General features: G+C 43.3%; 1 protein-coding gene across 1 annotated transcript in view; it reads left to right on the forward strand.

Moving 5' to 3' along the window:
• MYO5B (myosin VB) overlaps positions 1-25982 on the forward strand; it is a 436041-nt gene that overhangs the window by 297115 nt on the left and 112944 nt on the right. The window contains exons 11-16 of the mRNA XM_082255167.1: positions 5983-6064; positions 10451-10591; positions 11902-12024; positions 19594-19677; positions 22414-22557; positions 25365-25462. Coding sequence (XP_082111293.1) covers positions 5983-6064; positions 10451-10591; positions 11902-12024; positions 19594-19677; positions 22414-22557; positions 25365-25462 — 672 coding nt within the window. The remainder of the gene's footprint in view (positions 1-5982; positions 6065-10450; positions 10592-11901; positions 12025-19593; positions 19678-22413; positions 22558-25364; positions 25463-25982) is intronic.

Below are 25982 nucleotides of genomic sequence, written 5' to 3' on the forward strand. Positions count from 1 at the left end.
CCACTGAGCTCTGTGTGTTACCTAATACTGATCCCTAAGCTGTGCATATTACTCAATCCTGACCCCTGAACTCTGTGTGTTACTTAACCCTGACCCCTGAGCTCTGTATATTACTTAATCCTGACCCCTGTGCTCTGTATATTACTCAATCCTGACACCTGAGATCTGTGTGTTACTTAATACTGACCCCTAAACTGTGCGTATTACTCAATCCTGACCCCTCTAAACTCTGTGTGTTACCTAATCCTGACCCCTGAGTGCTGTGTGTTACCTAATTCTGACCACTGACCTTTGTGTGTTACCTAATCCTGACTCCTAAACTCTGTATGTTACCTAATCCTGACCCCTGAGCTCTGTGTGTTACCTAATACTGATCCCTAAGCTGTGCATATTACTCAATCCTGACCTCTGAACTCTGTGTGTTACTTAACCCTGACCCCTGAGCTCTGTATATTACTCAATCCTGACCCATGAGCTCTGTGTGATACTTAATCCTGACCCATGAGCTCTGTGTATTACTCAATCCTGACCCCTGAGCTCTGTGTATTACTCAATCCTGACCCCTGAGCTCTGTGTGTTACTTAATCCTTACCCCTGAGCTCTGTGTGTTACTTAATCCTTACCCCTGAGTTCTGTGTGTTACTTAATCCTTACCCCTGAGCTCTGTGTGTTAACTCTGACCTCTGCGTGTTACTTAATCCTGAGCTCTGTGTGTTACCTAATGCTGGCCCCTGAGCTCTGTGTATTACTTAACTCTGACCTCTGTGTGTTACTTAACCCTGTGCTCTGTGTGTTACCTAATCCTGACCCATGAGCTCTGTGTGTTACCTAATCCTGACCCCTGTGCTCTGTGTATTACTTAACCCTGACCTCTGTGTGTTACTTAACTCTGACCCCTAAAGTCTGTGTGCTACCCAATCCTGTCCCCTGAACTCTGTACATTACTTAATCCTGACCCCTGAACTCTGTGGTTTACTTGCTCTTGACCAATAGAAGCATAGGTTCTTATTTATATTTAACCATAACCTTTTATGCCCCATCCACTGTTACAGCAATTCGGCCACACCCACAATCCACAACAACTTGTTAATAGTCAGTGGTAGCAAAAATGCAGTGTGAGATTATCTAAGGCACTGCTACCTCGGCAGTCAGTGGTAGAAGGAATAGTGCCCCATCTTTGGCGCCAGTGGGAGAAATAGTTTCTCATTGTTGGTGTCAGTGGGGGAGTAGTATCCTGTCATTGGTGTCATTTGGGATTTAAAAGCCCCCCAGCATTTATGCCCAGAGGTCACTCTTTGTATATGCTTCATGTCCAGCACTGCTCCTCTACTGGTCAGATGATGTCACAAGTGGAACTATGTGGGCACCACTGGGCTACAGATCTCTCTGCCAATCGATGTTGGCAAAGGTACACCGCTGAGTGCTATAAAGCTGTCGCATATAGACCGGGAGTGAGCATTCTATAACCTCTTAAGATGTGACTTGTGATGGAGATCTCCAGTTATAGGTTTTACCTTTGGCACTGTTTCCTGGCAAAACCTGGTATTGTAATAGAACAGAAATCATTGTCAGAGCCTATTGACACCTCAAACTTTACAGCGCTCATTGCATCACACACACACGTAGATGTGAACGGGCCCTGCCTGGTTAACCACAGATCTCCATCTTTTTTCACCTCTCATTGGCCCTCTCCACATGCATCTCTTGGAAGTTGTAGTTCTTAAGCAGGATTTGAACTGTGGGAGTTGTAATCCACAAAATATGAGAAGAAGACACAGGGTTGGTCACCAGTATTGGCTGCAGGCTCCCTGTAGCTGATCTTTCCTCATTACTGACTTCCCATGCCTTGTTCTGCATTGCATCAAGCCAGCCATCTTGGTAGTTGAACAGGGGATTGTTTCCTCATGTCAACATTGCCCCCACCTTAATAACTGTTGATCTGATGAATGATCAGGTAATATTCTAGCAGCAGGAGAGGTTTAGAAAGCATGTACAGAAACGATGAAGCAAGGAGATTCTTGAATTTCAGGTCCTTAGGTACAGCTTCCTCTCCAGCAAAGATAACCGTGAACAGCACATCAGTGACATCACCAAATCTCACTCCAAATCTTGTGGGACCAGCAGTTAGGGACAGCAGTGCCTTAGATGATCTCACACTGGTGATATATAGCTATGAGGCTCAAGGCATTGGAAGTGCATCAGTATTTTTCAGGAAGCTTTCAAAACAAAAAGTAGATTTTTCAGATGTTCTCTCTAAAATAGCAAATCATCAAACTGTTTTAGGAAAGTATAGCAGTAGCAATATAAAATGACATCAGTAGTTATTCCCTAGGCTTCACTAAGGCAGCAAGCAGCACAAAATCTCATTACACACAAAGTCTGCGATTATTTTATAAATATACTGTAATTAATGTATTAGCAAGATTGAAATCTAAAAACACGGAGGAGCAGAACAATCTGTCTTATGGTACAACGGTCTTGCTCATCTATTTCTGTTCGCTGTTTCTCCCTGACATTCCAGAGACGCACAGACAATCCTTTTCTGTAAGTAAACTGTCTCTGTGTTATACAGCTCAATGGCTGCATTGCAGTTTGTCACTGCCCCGGAGCGTCCACCGCCAATGATTCTTGATGTGAGCAATCTTTAGAAAAGCCAAAATTTTTTTTAAAGTTAAACTCCAGGCAGATTTAAAAGGCAAAAATGATTGAAGCTCGGTAGTCATTAATACATACTGTATACACTGTGTATATATGTATATATATATATATATGTATATATAATCTATACAGTATGTGTGTGTATACTGTATATATATATATATATATATATATATATATATATATATATATATATGGTCTTAAAAAAGTTTCCGCACTTTTATATATTTAATAGAGCTTAAAAAGTGCGGGACCTTTTTGAAGAACCCTTGTGTGTATACAGTATATACGGTATATAAATTTATATCATATATATATATATATATATATATATATATATTTTTTTTTTATATACTGTATATACTCAAGTATAAGCCAACCCCAATATAAGCCGAGGCACCTCATTTTACCACAAAAAACTGGGAAAACGTATTGACTCCAGTATAAGCCTGGGGGGGGGGGGGGGGGAATGCAGCAGCTTCTGGACCCAACTGGACCACCACGAGACCCAAAACAGGGGCTGCGGGCATGGTTCAGGGGCTGGGGACATGGTACAGGGGATGCAGGGCTGTAGGCATGGTACAGGAGATGGTACAGGCATGGCACAGAAGATGGTACAGGAGATGCAGTGCTGGGGGCATGGTACAGGAAAATCTCCTGTACCATGCCCGCAGCACTGCATCTCCTGAGGAGTTGCAGGGGCTGCGGAGGAGTCTCACTTACCTTTCCGCCTTACATTTAAAAATGGTTCCTCCCGGCGCCAACACGTCACTGCGCATGCGCCGTCTGCCCCGGGAATAGCCGTACGTGTACGGGCTTTCCTGAGCCGCGGGGACACATGCGCACTGACCGGTGAAAAGGTAAGTGAGACTGTTACTCGAGTTTAAGCCAAGGGGGGCTTTTTCAGCAGAAAAAAACATGCTGGAAAAAGTCGGCTTATACTCGAGTATATACGGTATATATAAAATGGGTGTGAATATCTGAATTTGATTTAGTATTAGCCTCCTGCTGTCTCTGTGCAGAAAAGCGTAGACCGAGGGATATAGAAGCAGCACAAGAAACCAGTAGAGTTGCAGTAAAAGAAGCTACTGACAGGAGAAGAAAGCAGAGTATCAGATACGAGCTCACAAGTCGACTGCTTCTTCTTTACTGTCCAGTCATTGGCTAGGGAAGGGACAAGACCTGTAGGCATTTCATAACTGCAGTGGAGGAAAATCAGGACTCCCTCCAGACAGTGGAAGTGTGGAAGAGCTGTGTAAATCTCAGGACTGGATGGACAGCCAGAAATGTTTTGGCAGGTAAAACAGTTCTTCCCTGTATTTAACCATTTGATAATATAATGAATTGGCTGCCAAGACACCACAGTGAATAAAAAACGTAGTCTGCAGGCTGGTTACGGATGTAGGAATCGTACCTGTTCCTGCAACCACGCGCTGCCAAATCGCACTGTTCATTCTGAATGGCACTCTCACACATATCAGCCCCGCAGTGCGTTTACTGGTGCAGAACCACAAGGAAATTACATGCTCAAAAAGACAACGCAGTTTTTTCTGTGATTTCATTTAAATGAATGGGCTGCCGTGCCTGAGGAAACATGGGCGACATGAGCCTAGGGCAGGTGGGTTGTCATGCGCTGTGCAATGTGAGTTAAAGCGGTTGTGTAACCGCTGGACATTTTTGTTTTTCTTTTCCCCTGCAAGGTAAAGTCATAATGTGCGAGTATGCATCGCTTACTATAACATTATGTGAAACACACCTTTGGGCTGGGTACACACTGAATTCGGAGGGGCTTGCAGCAGGAGTCCGGTGCGTCCCTGTGCACCGTTTTGGGTCAGAATTTTTGTCTGAATTCGGACCTGAAACAGACCAGAAGTAGCACAGGACTTTTCTGCAAGCCGCTCCGCAGCCGATATAGAACTGTGTAATCCGGTTCCATTGAGAGTCGGGCACAGTCTCCTGTCATGCGAATTGGATGCGGGGAAACCCACATCCGATTCGCAGTAGTGTGAACCCAGCCTAAAACTAAGCTGTTCGAGTACCGCAATGTCAGCGCTGCAGGGGCTCCCATCTTCACCCGTCCTGCGTCTGGGTTTGCGCCGCGGGCTCCGGCTCTTTGACTGGCCGGAGCCCCGATGACGTCACTCCGAAGAAAAAGATCTTGTGTTTCTGCTAAGCAGGAACACTGATCTCTCTTCCCCCAGTCAAAGCATGCCCCAGACAGTTAGCAAGCACTCCCAAGGAACACATTTACCCTTTGATCGCCCCTGATATTAACCCCTTCCTACCAGTGTCATTAGTACAGTACCAGTGCATATTTTTTTAGCACTGATCACTGTATTAATGTCACTGGTCCCCAAAAAGTGTCAGTTAGGTCTCTGCTTTGCTCACTGCAATGTTGCAGTCCCACTATAAGTCGCTGATCGCCACCATTACTAGTAAAAATATAAATAAATAAAATATCCCATCGTTTGTAGACGCAATAACATTTGCACAAACCAATCAATATACGCTTATTGGGATTTTTTTTACCAAAAATATGTAGCAGAATACATATTGGCCTAAATTGATAAAGAAGTTTGATTTTTTTACATTTTTTTTATTAGATATGTTTTATAGAAGAAAGTGAAAAAATATTATTATTATTTTTTTTTTTTCAAAATTGGCGCTCTTTTTTTTGTTTATAGCGCAAAAAATAAAAACCGCAGAGGTGATCAAATGCCAACAAAAGAAAGCTTGTGGAAAAAAAGATTATTTATTTATTTTGGGTACAGCGTCGCACGACTGTGCAATTGTCAGTTAAAGTAACGCAGTGCCGTATCTAAATAAATTGGCCTGGTCAGGAAGGCAGGAAGGGGGTAAAACTTTTCAGAAAAAAGAAAAGGTGAACCAACACCTCCATCCCCCCTCCCCTTCCCAGTTTTTAATGCACTTACCGGTGCAGCAGTCCAGGGATTTGACCCTTCTACCCTGTCTTTCCTTAGGGCTTTTGTGAAGGATCAGAGCGATTCTGATTGGACAAAGCGGTCATGTGCCAGCTGATGTTGATGTCTTTATATAGAAGCGCCATGGGTAATTTAGAAAGGCACATATATTATAATAACTGCGTTATCTTGTAACAGTCGCTAAAAAACACCACTGCCATTATGCAGTAAATCCCATCAGTAAAGTTCACATGATCAGACGGCGCCGCAGATTTTTGGGTCTCTCTTTAGACACATCTGCTGGTACTTTACCTTAGGAGTTAATGGTCTGGTATATTGCAGGATGCCATTCGTATTTGATGCTGTGTCCTCCTCTCTGCTGATCCTTCACAATTTTTTGCAGGTTTGAAACATTTGAAATAAACAGCTTTGAACAATTCTGCATCAATTACGCCAATGAAAAGCTACAGCAGCAATTTAACTCGGTGAGTCAGTAGTAACAGTCTCTATCAATAAGCAATGGAAAGTCTTAGCTGTGCATTTATTCATATTTAATCTTGAGTTCATCATGTTGAGTACTAACAAAAACATCTTTTTTTTTATCAATTGCATAAGTATATCAGAAATATTGCATGTGGTTATTTCATATTTATCACTTGCAGTTGACATTTGAAGTATTCTCACCCATCTTTTTAAGCTTATTTTACAGCAATGCTATGAAAAAATTTAACCATGGGTTAAAGAAAAGCAAATTGCTCAATTCCCCATCAGCATTGAACCCCTCCCGCTGTGCTATTGTATTCTGACAGCTGGAGATTTCCCAATAGATCAGACTCAGTTAGTGATGCACCGATATATCGGCCACCGAAAATAGGGTTACTGGGCTTTATAAAGGTGCATATAATGGCCGAAAAGATTAGCTTGCATATGCAATCAGAGCGTGGCTTTCTGTTCCACCCACTGCAAAACTGAGTGCCATGGGTCGACGGGTTGGCTGTCCAAACATCATGTGACAAGGGGTAGGGCTGCACTCTGATGTAGCTAATCAGGTGTGCAGAGCAGAGGAAGGAGCAGCGAGGAGTCCGGAGCGCTGAGTAGAGAATGTCTCCAATGAACAGAGAGTGGCCTAAGGTAACCAGAGAGCCCTGAGGGAACCAAAAGTACATGTCCTGGCACTGCCACCCTGGGGACACCATGAGTACAAATGCCTAGATATTACCACCCTGGGGACACCATGAGTACAAATACCTAGATATTACCACATTGGGGGCACCATGAGTACAAATATCCAGATATTACCACCTTGGGGGTACCATGAGTACAAATACCCAGATATTACCACCCTGCTGGCACCATGAGTACAAATATCCAGATATTACCACCCTGGGGACATCATGATTACAAATACCCAGATATTACCACCCTGGGGGCATCAGGAGCACAAATACCCAGATAATACATCACTGGGGCACCATGAGTACAAATACCCAGCTATTACCACACTTAGACACGATGAGTACAAATACCCAGATATTACCACACTGGGGCATGATGAGTACAAATACCCAGATATTACAACCCTGGGGACATAATGAGTACAAGTACCCAGATATTACCAACCTGGGGGCGCCATGAGTACAAATATCCAGATATTACCACCCTGGGGGCACCATGAGTACAAATACCCAGATTTTACCACCCTGGGGACACCACGAGTAGTATTAAAAAGTCAAATACAATACAATTCTAGAAAAATATATATATATTAAAATAATATATATATATATATATATATATATATATATATATATCTGTTTCGGTTTTAGGCTAAGTGCATCCTGAATTTTAGGTTTCGGTCCAGAATTTTCATTTTGGTGCACCACTAGCTTCGGTACAACCAGCCTGTCCATAGATGAATTGTCAGCCAGTTCCTGAGTCTTGTCAATATGCATTCAGACACATGCTTTGCAAAGTGATTGTCAAGGATGTGTCCTGTAATAAATTTTGTAATATAATGACAATGATTGACAAGTTATATGCAATATCAGTTCGCATTTTTAAGCAAACAATGAAGTATGAAATAGTACAAAAATAGATCACTTAATGGTGTTACAGTGGAAATTGTCAAGATCGACATGTTCTGTTTACAATATATCTATAACATATCATAGTTAGTGTACATAACACTATACAAGATAAATTATGCATGAATCACATTTGCCTACACTAATCCAAAGAACACCACATTTCCAGGTATGGACCAAGCTAATGGAAGCCTTGAAGTCCACTCTTAAACGTACTGATTAAAAAAGTTCAGATCAAAGTTAGAAGTTATGGGAGAGCTTAAAAGGGAGAAAAAGACAGGAAAAAAGAGTAAAAAAAAGGAAATGCCGCCGATCCCCACACTCCAGAACACCAGAGACTCAAGGAATGTGAAAGGGAGGGGCTGAGAATGGCGCTACGCTCCTTAGAGGGGATCCAGAGCAGAAGATCAATAGGGAGCGAGGAGCTAGCTTGTGCCTCTAATTTTACCCAATCAGGTTGGTAGTTTGTGGAAAAAATTTGGTAAAGCTGCACCAATTGGGCCACTCTATGGTAATATAAGAAATGAGGGACTCCCAGACCTCCTTGCCATTTTGAGACAAACAAAGTAGAGCGAGCCACTCTGCAACCTCCCAGGCTCCAAATAAATTTAAAGACTATAGATTGAAGTTTTTTTAAAAACGCTGTAGCAGTGACCGGAATTAATAGAGAATTCTGGGGAGGGTCATCATTTTAATTGCTCCTATTTGCCCATACAAGAAAGAGAATGATTCTGCCAGAGCTTCAGATTGTCTACTGTATAGGAGAGGAGGGGAACATAGTTTGCCTTTTATAAAGTAGAGACATTTGAAGTAAGTTTTATTCCCAGGTAGGGGAGGGCCTATGTACACCACTTGGGTTGAGGTTGAAAGGTTAATGTCCATTGCCTCCAATTTAGGTTGTTTGACCTTCAGGCCTGAGATCACGCCAAGTTTGGATAGAAGTGAAAACAGCTTAGGCAAGGTCGTGATAGGGTCTGTTATAAATAGTAAGAGATCATCTGCAAATAATGCACACTTGTGATCTCTTCCTCCGCTTGACACACCACGGATGTTGGGGTTGGACCTCATCGCGATAGCCAATGTGTCTATGATAACAACAAATGAGGACAGACCTATCTAGTTCCTATTCGAATTTGTAGCAATTCCAACTTGCATCCAAGAGCTCCAATGTAGCGTACAATGCCGTAAGAAGGAAAATAAATTTAGGCCCAAAATTTCCTTAAGATGTGGAATAAGAAAGGCCACAATAAATAATCAAAGGCCTTGTGAAGGTCCAATGATAATAACATTCCCCGTCTGAGGCCTAAACCATCCCAATTAAAATGCAATAGGGATATGAGATCTACAGCCATGCGGGTCTGGTCCACAGCCTGGTGCCCTGGGACAAATCCCACCTGGTCCACATGAATATAATGTGCCAAAAAGGTGTTAAACCTACTAGCATACATTTTCATTAGTAGCTTTAGGTCTACATTATTAAGTGATATGGGGAAAATTAGCCCCATTACTGTGGTCCTTATCAGGCTTTGGGATCAGGCAGATATGTGCCCTGTTTAAGTCCCATCCAGGTGAGATCCGTCTCGCAGTGCCATAAAAAATCTCAACAAGTGGGGCACTGATACATGAGCAAATTTCTTGTAATAAGAGGCGGAGAAACCGTCCGGGCCTAGGGTCTTCGATGCATGGGCCTGCTTTATTGCAGACAATACCTCCTTCATCGTTTTAGCCTTGTCCATTACATCCCTATGGGAGACAGAGAAGGGCAGGAGGGGCAGGTCTTTTACAAATTTATCTAGAGCACCCGGTCACAGAGTCTCTGGCTTCTTGTACAGGGAAGTGAAATAAGAGTGAAAAAGATCCAATATCTTTTGTGGGTTTTGAGTGGTAGATTCGTCTGGCTGTCTAATCTTCGGGGCGGTCGATCAGCGGGTTCTGGGTGCCAATTTGCGGGCTAACAGTATACCTGGTTTATCCGTCTGGGTATAGAATTTTGCCTGTTTCCACCTAAGGCTCTGTTCTGCCTTAGTCGTTAGGCAGAGATTCAATTCCAATCTGACCGAGTCAATCTGATCTCTGAGATCTAGATCTTGGTGGTCTTTGTGTTGAGTGAGCAGAGTGGACAGTTCTCACTTTTGAATAATCAATGAATTAGAAGCTTTTTTTTAGCCTTGATGGCAGTATCAGTTTTTAAATTTAAGGCCCATCTCCAGGCAAATAAAAATTATCTTTTGCCATGGGGCTGTGCCCGCACTGAAAGGATTAATTGCTGGTTTAGGTCTTGGGAGTCAATAAAAGGAGATGTACTTACGTGATCCTCTGCTGCTCCCTGCAGCTAGACCAATCTCTGCAGCTTCTGCACCCACACCCTACACCAGTGTAGGGGTCCCTGACCTCATGAAGACCAGAGCAGGATCCATAGCCTTGCTCTGGACAGGGGGACAACGAGGGACAGTGCACTATTGGATTGTAGGGGAAGCGACACCTGCTGGGGGGAATGAAGGATCAGGTAAGTAAAACTGTTTCTCCTCTCCCGTACACAAAATAAGCACAGCCCCACTGCAAGGGATAATCTTTTTTATCTGCCTGGAGTTGGACTTTATAAAAGTCATGCATGTGCAATTTAAATTTCAGTAATCAAAATGTGTACTAGCTAAAAATATGTAATTTCATTTTAAATAAAATTCATTCTTATCAGATGTGTGGATTTAGACCTAACAATAGTAGAAGGGTGATGTCCAGTGTGAAATGGAATGGTGTTTTGTTAAGTAATGCCTCTTCTTTTTATAGCATGTATTTAAACTGGAACAAGAGGAATACATGAAGGAACAGATCCCTTGGACCCTAATTGATTTCTATGATAATCAACCCTGCATTGACCTGATCGAGGCAAAACTCGGCATTCTGGACCTTCTGGATGAGGAGTGCAAGGTAGGATTTGGTGTACTTTGCGTTTATTGTATATCTGCATAGACGTTTTATTTGCCTGCATTTCTACCTTAAGGCCCTTTTCACACTTTCACCTGACTTTGCCGCAACTTGAAGCATTGTGTAATCACACAGATATGAACAGTACTCCTTGGAAATCATGGGGTATGACTTTGCAGTCCCAAGTCGCAGGACAAGTTGGATATGTGTGAAAGGGGCCTAAAAGAGAAGTTTTGAAAAAAATATACAATCATACTGACCCAATTGGACACAGCATTGGTCCCCTGCTACCTCTACACCGAGAACTGTGCGACCAAAGACTGCTGATCACTCAGCGCTTGGTCTTCGGTGAGCAGACAGTGGTGACTGTCAGTCACCGGCGCTGTGCTCTGCCCCTCCAGCCGTGCTGTGGAGAGGCAGGAGTGGCTGGCTCTGGCTTTCAGCAGCGCACTGCACCAGCTGGCCCTAAGGCATCTAGGTGGATCCCAACATTAAATTCCAGATCCCTCCAGAGTCTGGACCAGCTTAGTGACATCAGCAGACAGAGGACTAGCCCGTTGTCGGCTGATAACGGGGTCACAGATTACGGGTTGCTGAACGAAGTGCGCTTCTTTGACCTACAGGAGAAATAGAGCCAAAAGAGCTTTGGCCCTACTTCACTTTTAAAATAAACCTGTAGACAGGACATAGACATTTCAGTATTTACAGTTTTCTCTGCAGCTCAGCTTTCCCCTCCCAGCAATGACACAACAGCTCAACACCCCCTGCAGATACTCAGCACCTTGTCTCACATTGCTGCCCCCCCCCCCTTCATTGACCTAATCAGCTCCCTGTGGCAGTGACTTGGCAGCATAGCTTACCTATCTGCCTATCCCAGCAGTGACTAAGCAGCTCAGCTCCCCCTGCCAGCAGTGACTCAGAAGCTCAGCTCACCCTGATCCTCCACCTTCCTACCTTTTCATTCATCCACCTATCCTCCATTCATAGAGCACTATCATTCATGGAATGTATGGTACCACTTCTATATGGAGGAGTGGGCACCCAGGACGCATGCATATGACAAGTTGTATTAACCCCCACATTACAGAAGATTACTGCTGAGGGTGAATGGGGGAGGGTAGGAGCAGAGGACTTCAGATTCCAACTAAGCCACTAGCACAAGGGACACTTCCCATCTAATGAAGGTACTGTCTGTCCCTTGTGCTGATTAAAAAAATAACACAACTTAAGATTTAAACTAACTGGATAAGTGAATGAGATATTTTTATTCCTTTATTGTATTCATTTTTTTGATTATTTTTATTTCTATTTAGGTCCCCAAGGGAACAGACCAAAACTGGGCCCAGAAACTCTACGATAGGCACAGCAGTAGTCAGCACTTTAAGAAACCACGGATGTCAAATATCTCCTTCATCATTGTGCACTTTGCTGATAAGGTAAGTGAATGGCTGCTGTGTTTCTGATGTAACTAGACTTTTGTAAGACTGGAGCCACACTGATGATCTTCGATAGCTCGTTCACATTTCTAAAATCTTAACAAATAATGGCTCATTGGCTTCAGCTCAGATCTACCCACTGAAATGGTTTTAGCAAAGGTCAGACTGTGCAGCACTGAAAAAAGCCAGTCTGCTTTTATACAGTTTTAGTCCCAGAACTGCTTAGAGGATCATTGCAAACAAAGCTGCAACAGCTGACAGCCTCTCATAGATTTTGACAGTCTGCTGGCGTTTGGCCTGAACATGTCACCTGTTCCCTCCACCTGCAGCTAAACACCAAATCCCCATGCACTAAGGCTGAACACGCAGTGTGCGTGGGACTTAAGCCGGTGTCATGACCACTGTCCCAGGTGGCGAATGACATGGGCTCACCCGTGGCGTGGGGTCTAAGCACTAATCGGTCTTCACTAGAGATCCCGATGGTGGAGACCTGGTGGACCAGGTTGTGGCCCTTAGGATCGCCCCACCAGGAGGTTAGCAAGCCAAGGTCAAGTAGCAGATGTAGCAGGTAGGGATCAAGCAGAAGCATAGTCAGTAAACAAGCCAAAGGTCAGTAACAAGTGTTTACAGTTTGGGATCAAGCAGAACCCTAGTCAAGGAGCAAGACAAAGATCTGTAAGGAATGGTGATGAAGATAGGGGCAGCAGCAGGAGTGAGAGGAGCAAGATATTGGCTGGAGAGAGCACAATAATCTGGCAAACAGGGAATGCAGAGACATCGCTTAAATCAGGAAGTTCATGGAAGGAGCAAAGAGTTCAAGGTTCATCAGAAACAAGGTACTAGGCAGGATTATCCAAGGAGTCAGGCAGGAAGTTGTCCAGCATCTCCTGTGGCACAGCGAGGAGACCAACGGTCAGACACCCCAGGTTCATATCTGAACCCTGATGGAATTTTAACAAATAGTTTAATTTTTTTTGTGCTCATTTAAAGCAGAACTAAACTGTATCAGAGCACCACAAACTGAAAACTCTATTCAAACCATACGTCCATATGTCCATGCTTTCTTTTTCTGAGAAATCAATTTAAAAAAGAGCCCCCCCCCCCCCCCCAGCATTCCTAGCCACTGTTATCTTGCGTAAGGGCAGATGATTCCTGCAGCATTTACTTTCTGGAATCCATCTGCCCTTAGGACAGGTATTTAGGCAGGAGGGTGTGCTTAGCTGAGAAAACCCCTCCTCCAGATGAAAGAAAATATAATACCAATGAAGACTCCTGGGTTGTATGACATCACTTTGGCCTAGGCTGGAAACCAGGAAGTAACTGAAGAAATGTAAAAAAAAGTTTAAGGCTCCATTCACACCTAGGCGATTTGAATCGCGGGCGGAATCGCCACAATTCTGCCGCAGTTCCAAATCCCGGCACGACACGGGGCACGTTTGTGATGCCATTACTTCTTAATGGCTCCCCGATCGCGGGGCGATTATGCCGCAATTGTCACATGATAATTTTCCAGCACACCAAAGATCATCAAGTAGAGTCCAAACGGTTTGTTGCATGATAAATCACGGCAAATCGGGACGGTGTCACCCGAAAGAAGCTTCTGCTCCTTTTTGAGCGATAAGCTTTGCACATTATGATAATAGCACGATTTATTGTGGCAAAATCGCACTGCGTTTGAGGTGCCATTAAGAAGTAATGGCATTCCAAACGCGTCCTATGTTTTTGGCGCGATTTGAAATCGTGGGCAGAATCGTGGCGATTTCAGACGCAAATCGCCTAGGTGTAAATGGAATCTAAGACTTGTAAATAGAATATACCTTCCTATCTCTTTACTAAGACTAGAAGCATAAGGATTAAGTTAATGGTAATTGAGAGAGTTTACTTCTGCTTTTAGGCATAATAAAAATGAGTTTCTTATCAATAATACCCAAGCATTTACCAAACTTACCTACAAATACCATATTTTGGCTCTGCTTGAAAGAATTGGAAGTCAAATGTATGTAGCACTGTCCCCATAGGGCTTGCTGTGTGATGACTTGTTGGGCCTCCTCTGGTTACCAGCACACAGTCACTTAGGGTACAGTTCACACATCCATCCTTACTCCCAATGGCTCGTTACTCAATAAACTGTCCAGTGGTGTTGGTTTTTTGGTATTTATTGTAGAACTTGGATGGGAAAAGGGAATAGTGGGATTCTCCAACTGGAACTATATACAGTTGATAAGGACAACTCTCACTTAGCCTCACCAGGTTGCTTGTGGATGCAGACACACTGCTTTGACCATACTGCCACGTGTATGGAAAGGGTTAAGTCTCCTTGCTCTTTCTCTAGCAAAAGACTTGGTGAACTACATTATCTTCGGGATACTCTCTAGCATCCCCTTTACTGAGACCCGTCCACTGACTCTTCTAGCTGCAGGGATGGCCCCCTCAGGTCAGGCCTCTTGACACAGATCTGTACTCACTGTATGAAGAATCAGATCCTTCAAGTGTCTCCCTTCCAGTCAGCCTTACAGGACCTCCGGGTTCAGTTCCTCTCTAGCTCTTGAGGCCCTGAGGTCGATCACCTGAGGCTGCATGGCAACTTCTACAGAGGAGGAGGCAGCTGTCCCTCCTTCTGGGACTCAGCTGAAAGACCCCGAGCACATGTTCTCCTGGCATTTATACAGTATCCCTGCATGCACCGAGGCACTTTCCTCTGCAAATCACTAGGGCTGTGCTAAATGCCTGTGCAAACGTTTGTCAGGTTTCCTCCCACTATCCAATATGCCTCTCTATTGAGAGAACAATATAGATTTACTGGACAATCCTTCTGGTATGCAGACAGGATCCAAAACTATACTCTCTCTACCTAGGAGGGTGCTACATGTGTTTCGTTCTTACATAATGTAATATACTTTTATTTCTTATATTGTAAAGTACAGCATAACCTGTTGGTGCGTATCCTAAAAAAATAAATAAATAAATGTGTGCATATACAGTGCTCAAAAAAATTAAAGGAACACTTTGAAAACACATCAGATCTCAAAAGAGAAAAATCTCATGCTGGATATCTATACTGATATGGACTGGGTAATGTGTTAGGAACAAAAGGATGCCACATCGTTTGATGGAAATTAAAATTATCAACCTACAGAGAGGGCTGAATTCAAAGACACCCACGAAAATCAAAGTGAAAAAATGATGCAGCAGGCTAGTCCATTTCGCTGAAATTTCATTACAGCAACTCAAAATGGTACTCAGTAGTTTGTATGGCCCCTACTTGCTTGTATGCATGCCTGACAACGTTGGGGCATGCTCCTAGTGAGAGGACAGATGGTGTCCTGGAGTATTTCCTCCCAGATTTGGACCAGGGCATCAATGAGCTCCTGAACAGACTGAGGTGCAACCCGGTTGCATCAGATGGACCGAAACATAATGTTCCAGAGGTGTTTTATTGGGTTTAGGTCAGACAAGCGTGGGGGCCATTTAATGGTGTCAATTGCTTTATCCTCCAGGATCTGCATGCATACTCATGCACCAGGAGGAACCCAAGACCCACAGCACCAGTGTAGGGGCTGACAATGGGTCCATGGATTTCATCCTTATACCTAATGGCAGTCAGGGTGCCATTGTCTAGCCTGTAGAGTTCTGTGCGTGCCTCCATCCATGTATGTGCCTCCCCAGACCTTCACTGACCCACCACCAAACCAGTCATGTTGAGCGATGTTACAGGCAGCATAACATTCTCCATGGTTTCTCCAGACCCTTTCACGTCTGTCACATGTGCTCACGGTGAACCTGCTCTCATTGGTGAAAAGCACAGGGCTCCAGTGGCGGACCTGCCAATTCTGGTGTTCAGTGGCAAATGACAGTTGAGCTCCACTGTGCTGTGCAGTGAGCACACGGCCCACTAGAGGACAGTGGGCCCTTAGGCAACCCTTATGAGGTCTGTTTCTGATTGGTCAGAGATATTCACATCAGTGGCCTGCTGGAGGTCATTTTGTAGGGCTCTGGCAGTGCTCATCCTGTTCCTCCTTGCATAAAGGAGCAGATATTGGTCCTGCTGATGGGTTAAGGACCTTCTACGGCCCTGTTCAGCTTTCCTAGAGTAACTGCCTGTCTTGTGGAATCTCCTCCATGCTTGTGAGACTGTGCTGGGAGACACCACTTCTGGCAATGGCATGTATTGATGTACCATCCTGGAGAAGATGGACTGCCTGTGCAACCTCTATAGGGTCCAGGTATCGCCCATACTACCAGTAGTGACACTGACCCTATCCAAATGCAAAACTAGTGAAAAGCAGTCAGAGAAGATGAGTAGGAAAAAAATGGCAGTGGCCTCCTACTGAAAAACCATTCCTGTTTTGAAGGTTGTCCTAATATTATCCATCTAGTGCACCTGTTGTTAATTTCATGACAGTCATGAAACTGATTTCCAACCCCCTCTGCTACTTAACTGACCAGATCAATAAATATCCCAGGAGTTTACTTGATTTGATGCTATCCTCTGAATAAAAAGTGTTCCTTTAATTTTCTTGAGCATTGTATGTGTATGTGTGTGTATATATAAAAATAAAAGGATATATATATATATATATATATATACAGTGACTTGCGAAAGTATTCGGCCCCCTTGAACTTTGTGACCTTTTGCCACATTTGAGGCTTCAAACATAAAGATATAAAACTGTAATTTTGTGTGAAGAATCAACAAGTGGGACACAATCATGAAGTGGAACGAAATTTATTGGATATTTCAAACTTTTTTAACAAATAAAAAACTGAAAAATTGGGCGTGCAAAATTATTCAGCCCCCTTAAGTTAATACTTTGTAGCGCCACCTGCTGCGATTACAGCTGTAAGTCGCTTGGGGTATGTCTCTATCAGTTTTGCACATCGAGAGACTGAAATTTTTGCCCATTCTTCCTTGCAAAACAGCTCAAGCTCAGTGAGGTTGGATGGAGAGCATTGGTGAACAGCAGTTTTCAGTTCTTTCCACAGATTCTCGATTGGATTCAGGTCTGGACTTTGACTTGGCCATTCTAACACCTGGATATGTTTATTTGTGAACCATTCCATTGTAGATTTTGCTTTATGTTTTGGATCATTGTCTTGTTGGAAGACAAATCTCCGTCCCAGTCTCAGGTCTTTTGCAGACTCCATCAGGTTTTCTTCCAGAATGGTCCTGTATTTGGCTCCATCCATCTTCCCATCAATTTTAACCATCTTCCCTGTCCCTGCTGAAGAAAAGCAGGCCCAAACCATGATGCTGCCACCACCATGTTTGACAGTGGGGATGGTGTGTTCAGGGTGATGAGCTGTGTTGCTTTTACGCCAAACATAACGTTTTGCATTGTTGCCAAAAAGTTTGATTTTGGTTTTATCTGACCAGAGCACCTTCTTCCACATGTTTGGTGTGTCTCCCAGGTGGCTTGTGGCAAACTTTAAGGGTCCATTCACACTAGTGCGACTTGTCAGGCGACTTGGTCGCCTGACAAGTCGCGGTAGGTCGCTCGCTATTGAATAGTACAGGACCCGTTCTAATAGGAGCAACACAAGTCGCTCCGACTTAGAAAAAGGGTCCTGTACTACTTTGGGGCTACCTGTAGGCGACTTGCATTGACTTCAATTATATAAAGTCTGTGCAAGTCGCGCCGAGGTCGTGGTGCACGCTGTGCACCGCAACTTCACAGGTCGCCCCACAAAATCCTGTCGCGGCAGTGTGAATGGGCTGTAAACGACACTTTTTATGGATATCTTTAAGAAATGGCTTTCTTCTTGCACTCTTCCATTAAGGCCAGATGCAGTATACGACTGATTGTTGTCCTATGGACAGAGTCTCCCACCTCAGCTGTAGATCTCTGCAGTTCATCCAGAGTGATCATGGGCCTCTTGGCTGCATCTCTGATCAGTTTTCTCCTTGTATGAGCTGAAAGTTTAGAGGGACGGCCAGGTCTTCGTAGATTTGCAGTGGTCTGATACTCCTTCCATTTCAATATTATCGCTTGCACAGTGCTCCTTGGGATGTTTAAAGCTTGGGAAATATTTTTGTATCCAAATCCGGCTTTAAACTTCTCCACAACAGTATCTCGGACCTGCCTGGTGTGTTCCTTGTTCTTCATGATGCTCTCTGCGCTTTAAACGGACCTCTGAGACTATCACAGTGCAGATGCATTTATACGGAGACTTGATTACACACAGGTGGATTCTATTTATCATCATTAGTCATTTAGGTCAACATTGGATCATTCAGAGATCCTCACTGAACTTCTGGAGAGAGTTTGCTGCACTGAAAGTAAAGGGGCTGAATAATTTTGCACGCCCAGCTTTTCAGTTTTTTTTTTGTTAACAAAGTTTGAAATATCCAATAAATTTTGTTCCACTTCATGATTGTGTCCCAATTGTTGTTGATTCTTCACAACAAAATACAGTTTTATATCTATGTTTGAAGCCTGAAATGTGGTAAAAGGTCGCAAAGTTCAAGGGGGCAGAATACTTTCGCAAGGCAATGTGTATATATATATATATATATATATATATATATATATATATATATATATATATATATATGTAGGAAACAAGAAAAATATCACAGTACAAGTGAATATATACATATGGCTGACCTCAAACAAAATGATAAAAACAGTGGGCAGAATCATAACATTAATGCAGAATGGCTATGAGAGTCAGGCTTCTGGGTACCACATCATATTGCGTAAATTGTCAGCAGCAGATGTTAAAATGAGAGCAGCAAAGCACCCACACACTGATCAACACAAAATAAAATTAAAGAAAAGAAATAAGAGGAAATGGTAGCTAAAAAAAACACTCCAATAAGGTTGCAATGTCAAATTCTAGGCATGAACTATGGGTCAAAGCGAGTCATTAACACTTAAAATATCAATGCAAACGCAGGAAACATAGGCCACAAAACATATGTCATCCCTCATAGGGCGTAGATCACATATCCGATTATCAGAAATCATACCTCAAAGCCTCATAAAGAGGAAGGAAGCTAAGGACAGTGCACAGTGGTGTGTAAATCCGTCAAGGCACCTGAGGTATACTGAATCCAGCTTGACCAAACACCATAAAATTTTCTATAACAACCCTTACATTCTTCTATCCATTCCTCTGCCTCCATTAAGTTATTCACTAGGCGTATCCGCTCCACACGGCAAGGAATTTGGGTCTTCTTCCAATAAATTTTGAATTAGACATCATGCTGCATTCAAAAGGTGAGGTAGAACACATTTGTCAGATGGTTTTAACTCTCCATTATCTGCCAAAAATCGAAATCTCAGTTTTGGGTTATTATTAATCATTATTACTATTAGGACTCATTCACACTTGCGCATATTGCGCGTGATTGCCCACAGGAGACTCGGCAGCGATCCGTGCGAATATGTGCAGAAGGGAAGCCCCATAAAAAGCAGTGAGAGCCAGACTGCGCCTGCAGCTATATGCAGATGTAATTGTTCATGCATGAAGCTGAGTGCACCTTCCCAGCCAGCACCCCTATGTACGAAACCTTATATGTACTGGACATCATTACCAAGGCTTATGTCACCATTATGTATTGCACAGGTGGAGTATCAGTGTGACGGCTTCTTAGAGAAGAATCGTGATACAGTGTATGAGGAACAGATCAATATTTTGAAAGCCAGCAAGGTAAGTACCATAATCTCCAAATTATATATATATTGCTGTTATGTTTGTTGAAGAATAACTCTATCTCTCAATCCCTTGCCCCCCCCCCCCTACCAGGATTCCCTCCTGCTCCCCAAAGATCCCTCCAGCATTATTTTATGCAATTGTTCTAATACAGGCTTCCCTAAAAAATCTCTCATGTTGTAAGTTCTGCTGGTCATCTCTTTCCGTAACTTCCTGGATTCCCTACATACTTTGCAACTTCTCCTCTGCTGTTTACTTTCCATTTTAAGGACTACATATCCCAAGGTACCTTGCTCCCTGCAAGCAGGGATTCCTGTACTGGCTCCTCCTCCTGAAACTCCTCCTCTCAGCACCTCTGTAGTTTAGAAGGCAGGCTCTGTGAAATGTGTGACACAGCAGTGCCTCCTCTCAGGGCAGAGTGACTACTTATCACAGAACTCAAGGAAGTAAATGTATGGGGATCTTACAAGGTACATCCGAGAGTACTCAAAGAACTCAGTAAGATTATATCTAGACCACTGTTCCTGATCTTTGCTGACAGTATTATGACAGGAAATGTACCAGGGGATTGGAGGAAAGCTAACGTGATACCGATATTCAAAAAGGGGCAGAGGCATATCCCGGGAAATTATAGGCCTCTCAGTCTGACATCAATAGTATGTAAACTTCTGGAGGGGATGATAAGGGAGTATATCATAGAGTTTGCTAAAGACAACAACATCATCAGCAGTAATCAGCACTGGTTTACAAATGGGCGTTCTTGTCAAACCAGTCTCTTAACATTCTACGAGGAGGTGAGCTGTGAGCTAGATAGGGGCAGACCAGTGGATGTGGTGTACCTGGATTTCGCTAAGGCGTTTGATACAGTTCACCACAAGCGCTTAATTTATAAAATAAGGTCTGCAGGTATCGACTGCAGGGTCTGCTCTTGGATACGGAACTGGCTAAAAGGGCGTGTCCAAAGGGTGGTAATAAACAGCGCATACTCAGACTGGTCTAAGGTGGTAAGCGGGGTCCCCCAAGGCTCAGTCCTGGGATCAACCTTGTTCAATTTATTCATAAACAGCATTGAGGACGGGATCATCATTAGTTCGATATCAGTTTTTGCAGATGACACAAAATTGGGCAGGGCAATAACTGCACAGCATGAAGCAGATATCCTACAGAATGACCTGGACAAAATAACAGAGTGGGCAAGGACATAGCAAATGAGGTTTAATGTGGAGAAGTGTAAGGTTTTGCACTTGGGGACTAAAAACATAAAAGCACAATACACGTTAGGGGGGGAACCCTTGGGGGAATCAAAAATGGAGAAAGATCTGGGAGTCTTGGTAGATGATAGACTAGGTAATAGCATGCAATGTCAAGCGACAGCTGCCAAAGCCAGCAGAATATTAGCATGCATAAAGAAAGGGATGTATTCCAGAGATAAGACTATAATCCTTCCACTTTATAAAACTCTGGTCCGACCACATCTGGAGTATTCTGTCCAGTTCTGGTCGCCAGTCCTCAGGAGGGATGTGTTGGAGCTGGAGAGAGTCCAGAGAAGGGCAACTAAACTAATTAGGGGATTGGAGGACCTTAATTATGAAGAGCATCTGCAATCGCTGGATTTATTCTCCCTGGAGAAGAGACGCCTGAGAGGGGACATGATAGCAATTTATAAATATCTCAATGGTGATCTCGGCATAGAAAAAAAGCTATTCAGTCGAAGGGATTGCATGAGGACTCGAGGGCATACAATGCGATTAGAGGAGAAGCGTTTTAACCTCAAGCAACGTGGGAGGTTCTTTACTGTTAGGGCTACAAGATTGTGGAATTCTCTACCACAAGAGGTGGTTTCTGCAGGAAGTATGGTGGCTTTCAAAAGACTATTAGACGTACATCTCAAGGATCAGAACATTCAGGGGTATGAGAGATGATTACGGCCACACACACCTACACAGGTTGAACTGGATGTTCTATTGTCTTTATTCAACCTCACCTACTATGTAACTATGTAAGTTTACAAACTTAAAGTGGTTGTAAAGTCTCAGGGTCTTTCATTCATTCTATGCATAAAAGTAAAAAACCCTCTGTGCTGCAGCTCCCCCCTGACCCCCCCTTTTTCTTACCTGAGCCCGATCTGATCCAGCGATGTGTACGAGCAGCTCCAGCTGCTGTCGCTCTCCTCATTGGACATATTGATAGCAGCAGGAGCCATTGACTCCCGCTGCTGTCAATCAAAAGCTGTGACATGGAAGCAGGGGATGGACTGAGTCCAGTGGTCTATGTCAATGGATGCAGCAGCTGGACTCAGGAGCTAACCCACACGGGTGCCCCCATGGAAAGCAGCTTTCCATGGGGGCACCTGATAAAGAGGAGGGGTCTGGAGCGCCGGCGAGGGACCCGAGAAGAGGAGGATCAGGGTTGCTCTGTGCAAAATCATTACACAGAGCAGGTAAGTATAGGCATGTTTGTTATTAAAAATAAATAAATAAATTGAACGTTTACAACCACTTTAAAGCTCATTCAGATTAATAGGAGTAGGCTAGAAATAACTGAAAATCAGTGTGGGAATGAATATATGTTTTTAAATTGTGACTAAAGATTTACTTTAATTGCAAAATGAGCAGACAGTATACCATCTGACCATAAACCATTCTCTCAGACCAAAGAGGGCAAAGTGAGAGCAACTGGTAATTTGATTTTTTTTGTCACTTTTGTCATCTGATATTCCTTTTCCTCTTACAGTATCAGTTGGTCGCTGACCTTTTCCATGATGAAAAGGACGCTGTACCTCCAACACCAACTGGAAAATCAAAAGTCAATGTTCGGCCACTCAAACCTGCGATAAAAAACGCCAATAAAGAACACAAGAAAACTGTGGGACATCAGGTTAGTGTTTTTACATTTGTTTATTAACTGATTTGAAAATAAAGCTGTAATTGCTTCTGCATCAAATTTTATTGTGCACAATACCCACACTGGATAAAGAAGAAGTCTCACTATATAAACCTTCCCTCTATCCTAACTAGGGATCGACCGATTATTGGCAATGCCGATATATCGGGGGCTGACATGCACTTTCCCCGATATATCGGAATCGGCCCCTGAGGTTACCGATATTGCCGATATTTTGGGAAAGTGCTGTACCGGAGTGATGCCTGCAGCTAGAGGCATCACTCTGGTACTGGCGTCCATAGCTGACGGTTGGCTGTCTTGTAATGACAACCGATGCAGCTGAGAAGCCGCTCGGTTGTCATTACAAAGAGTGGGAGGGGACGTCCCCCCCCCTCCTGCCGCCTTCCATGGCTCGCCTGGGTCTCCCGTCCCACCGGGAGACCCGGGCATCCTACCTGCACAGCCGCCGAAGAGAAGACCCGATCAAAGCCGTATTCAGCTCTGATCGGGTCTCCATGTAAAAAACCTGGAAGTGATGTCATGAGTGACATCACTTCCGGGTACTGGCGGCAAATTAAAAAAAAATGTGAGCATTCAAAACAGCCAAACTTGGGGTTTTCAATGCTTTTAAGTGCAGAGGAGGGGTTTGGGGTCTTTTAGACCCCCCAGATCCCACCACCAGAGTACCTGTGTAAAAAAAAAAAAAATGTTTTAAATGCCTGAAAATATCGGCCGATACCGATATCCGATGACCAAAATATTGGTATCGGCAATAAAAAAACGATGTTGGTCGATCGCTAATCCTAAACCCCTCCCCCCCACAAGGAATAAAGTACATGCAGGACTTTTTTCCTTTGTGATAGGTGCTGTGGAGCTTAAACTAGAGTAGTCAAAAGCATGTCCCCCTCCTTGCGTTGTTTAACGATGCTTCTCTGTGGGAGACTAATGACTAAAGATTGCTGATTGATAGTGCTTGTCTTCATCACTAGGCTCTTGTCTGAGGCCTGCGCCATCACAGCGCATACAGATAGAGGATGTGTTAGAGCAACTGCCTGAAAAAGACGTGTGTCTACAACAAAGGGGTGCAAGCAACTGAGCTCTGCCTATGCTCAAAAAATTGGTCTTCTGGCAGGGGAGGAGCTAAAAGACTGTAATGACGGCATTTAAGAAAGTATTTACTGCACAGTCATTCACTGTTTCTTTGGAGAAGAAAAGACAAGTATTTCTACATGAATCAAAAAGCCAGCATTTCATTTCTAATTGCTCATGAGACCTCTTCTTTAATTAGTAAAAGTCTTAAAATGTCCTCTTAGTTTGCATATTCGGGTGTACATACTTACTTTTCAATCTGTCCCCTGCTGCCCTATTCACCTACCTTACCCTTAGAAGTACACGCAACTGTTGCCCTGCCTAAGTGGATTAAGGGACAATTCACAGTGGCTTGCGCTAAAATGCATGTACATTTCCATCCATTTCAGTCACGTTTTAATGTAGTGACACAGGCTCTAAAAATGTGTTTTGTTGTGCTATGCCGCTAAGCAGGGGATTTTGTTCATCTTTAAGCCTGGTGCACACAATGAGAATATTGGACGAGCGATCGTCCATTTTTTGGCATGAGAGCCTCTATATCGAAAATGAAGAGGTTACTGAAGTCACGAAAATTATCATACAACCGAATACAAATTTAGAAGTAATGTATTGTATTTTTGGACAAAAACTGTGCTGATTAAAAGAAAATTGTACAATCTCGTACCGTAGAATTTTTTCTTCTTTTGATGAACTGTCATTGGGTCTCAAAAGCTTTGTACTAACAATCAGATTTTTGTACAATCGATTTGAAAGCGGTATTTTTCTGTATTTTCAGACGATTTTATGATCTTGTGTACTAGGGATAGACCGATGTGTTTTTTTTCAGGGCCGATACCGATATTTCGGTCACTACGTATCGGTATCGGCCGATATTGGCCGATATTTTGTACATTTAAAGTTTTGGAAAAGACAATTTTTGGCACAAATCTGGTACTGAACATGTGGGGTAGGTCTTTTAGCTGTAATGCGTGGTCTTCCCTTCCCTCCCTGTCTGCCAGGAATCCCGTTTGAACCTGGTTTAGTGTAATTAAAATCCTAGAATCCACTTTATTAGTGTTTTATATAATGTCCAGTGTTTGTTTTTGTAATAGAATAGTGGGAAATACCTTCATTACATCGCTGCTCCGGGCTCTCCTCGCTAATCTCCCGCTCTGCTGTTTTCTCCTCTCATAGCTGTCAAAGGAGGATCTCAGCCCCACCCCTCTGCAGTGTACACAGAAGTGCCGGGTATTAAATTAGAATAGTGTGACTGTGAAAGCTAATCTCCCGCTCTGCTGTCCTTCTCTCCTCCCCCGCTGACAGCTGGGGGTCACGGAAGAGGGGGCGATATAACGAAGTTATTTCACACTATTACATTACAAAAACACACACTGGACATTATATAAAACACTAATAAAGTGGATGCTAGGATTTTACATTCACTAATATTACATACACTAATATCGGTAATATCGGCCAGCTCTGGGGGCCGATACCGATGTATCGGTAAAAGTGAACATCGGCCCTCTGATAATCGGCTTTGCCGATAATCAGTGGATCCCTAGTGTGTACTAAGCTTTAGGGAAGTATTTGTATTTTTTTATCCATGCTTTTGGCTGGAATTTGCCCTAGCCGAATTGATGAAAGGGGATTTATGAATGTAACATAGATTGAAGAACATCATTGCATTTTACACAAGGGTCACTTGTCATGTTGATTTGTCATGTTTCCAGTTTCGGAACTCCCTCCAGCTGCTGATGGAAACCTTGAACGCCACCACGCCTCATTATGTTCGCTGCATTAAGCCCAACGATGAGAAACTGGCATTCAGGTGAGGCTGCGTTTGTTTTGAATCGAGTAGATGACTACAAGAAGTTGTATGTAAAAATGGAAGCTCACGTGCACATCAAAGTGATCAACTGCAAATCAGTTTTGTCTGTTAAACCTTATTGACTGTTGTTCTTAAACAAACTGCAACCTGTTGCAACAGATACCTTACTGACAGTCGGACATGAACATTGATTACCTGATGAGCGATTCTAAATGTAATCCTGGCACAGCATTTGGTGTTTTATTTGGATCTGACAAATCATATCTTGAAAAAAAAAAACTGTGTCCACTCACCTTACCTTGTCCTTCCCTGCAATTCTTTGCTTTGCATTTTCCACCCTGGCAGAGAAATTACATAAGACTCAACCAAATGCACCCCAGATGTTCTCCACTATCCAAATAATGGGCCGCACACCAAAGAAATTCAGCTGCTGCCAAGGTTTATTGCAATGTCTGCACACTATTTTATCAAAAACGTGTTCTTTGTCTATCTATCATCCATAGCCGCTGCTCAAAAGTGT

The sequence above is a fragment of the Pelophylax lessonae genome (assembly GCF_965119305.1).
Source record: "Pelophylax lessonae genome assembly, chromosome: 1".
Lineage (NCBI taxonomy): Eukaryota > Metazoa > Chordata > Amphibia > Anura > Ranidae > Pelophylax > Pelophylax lessonae.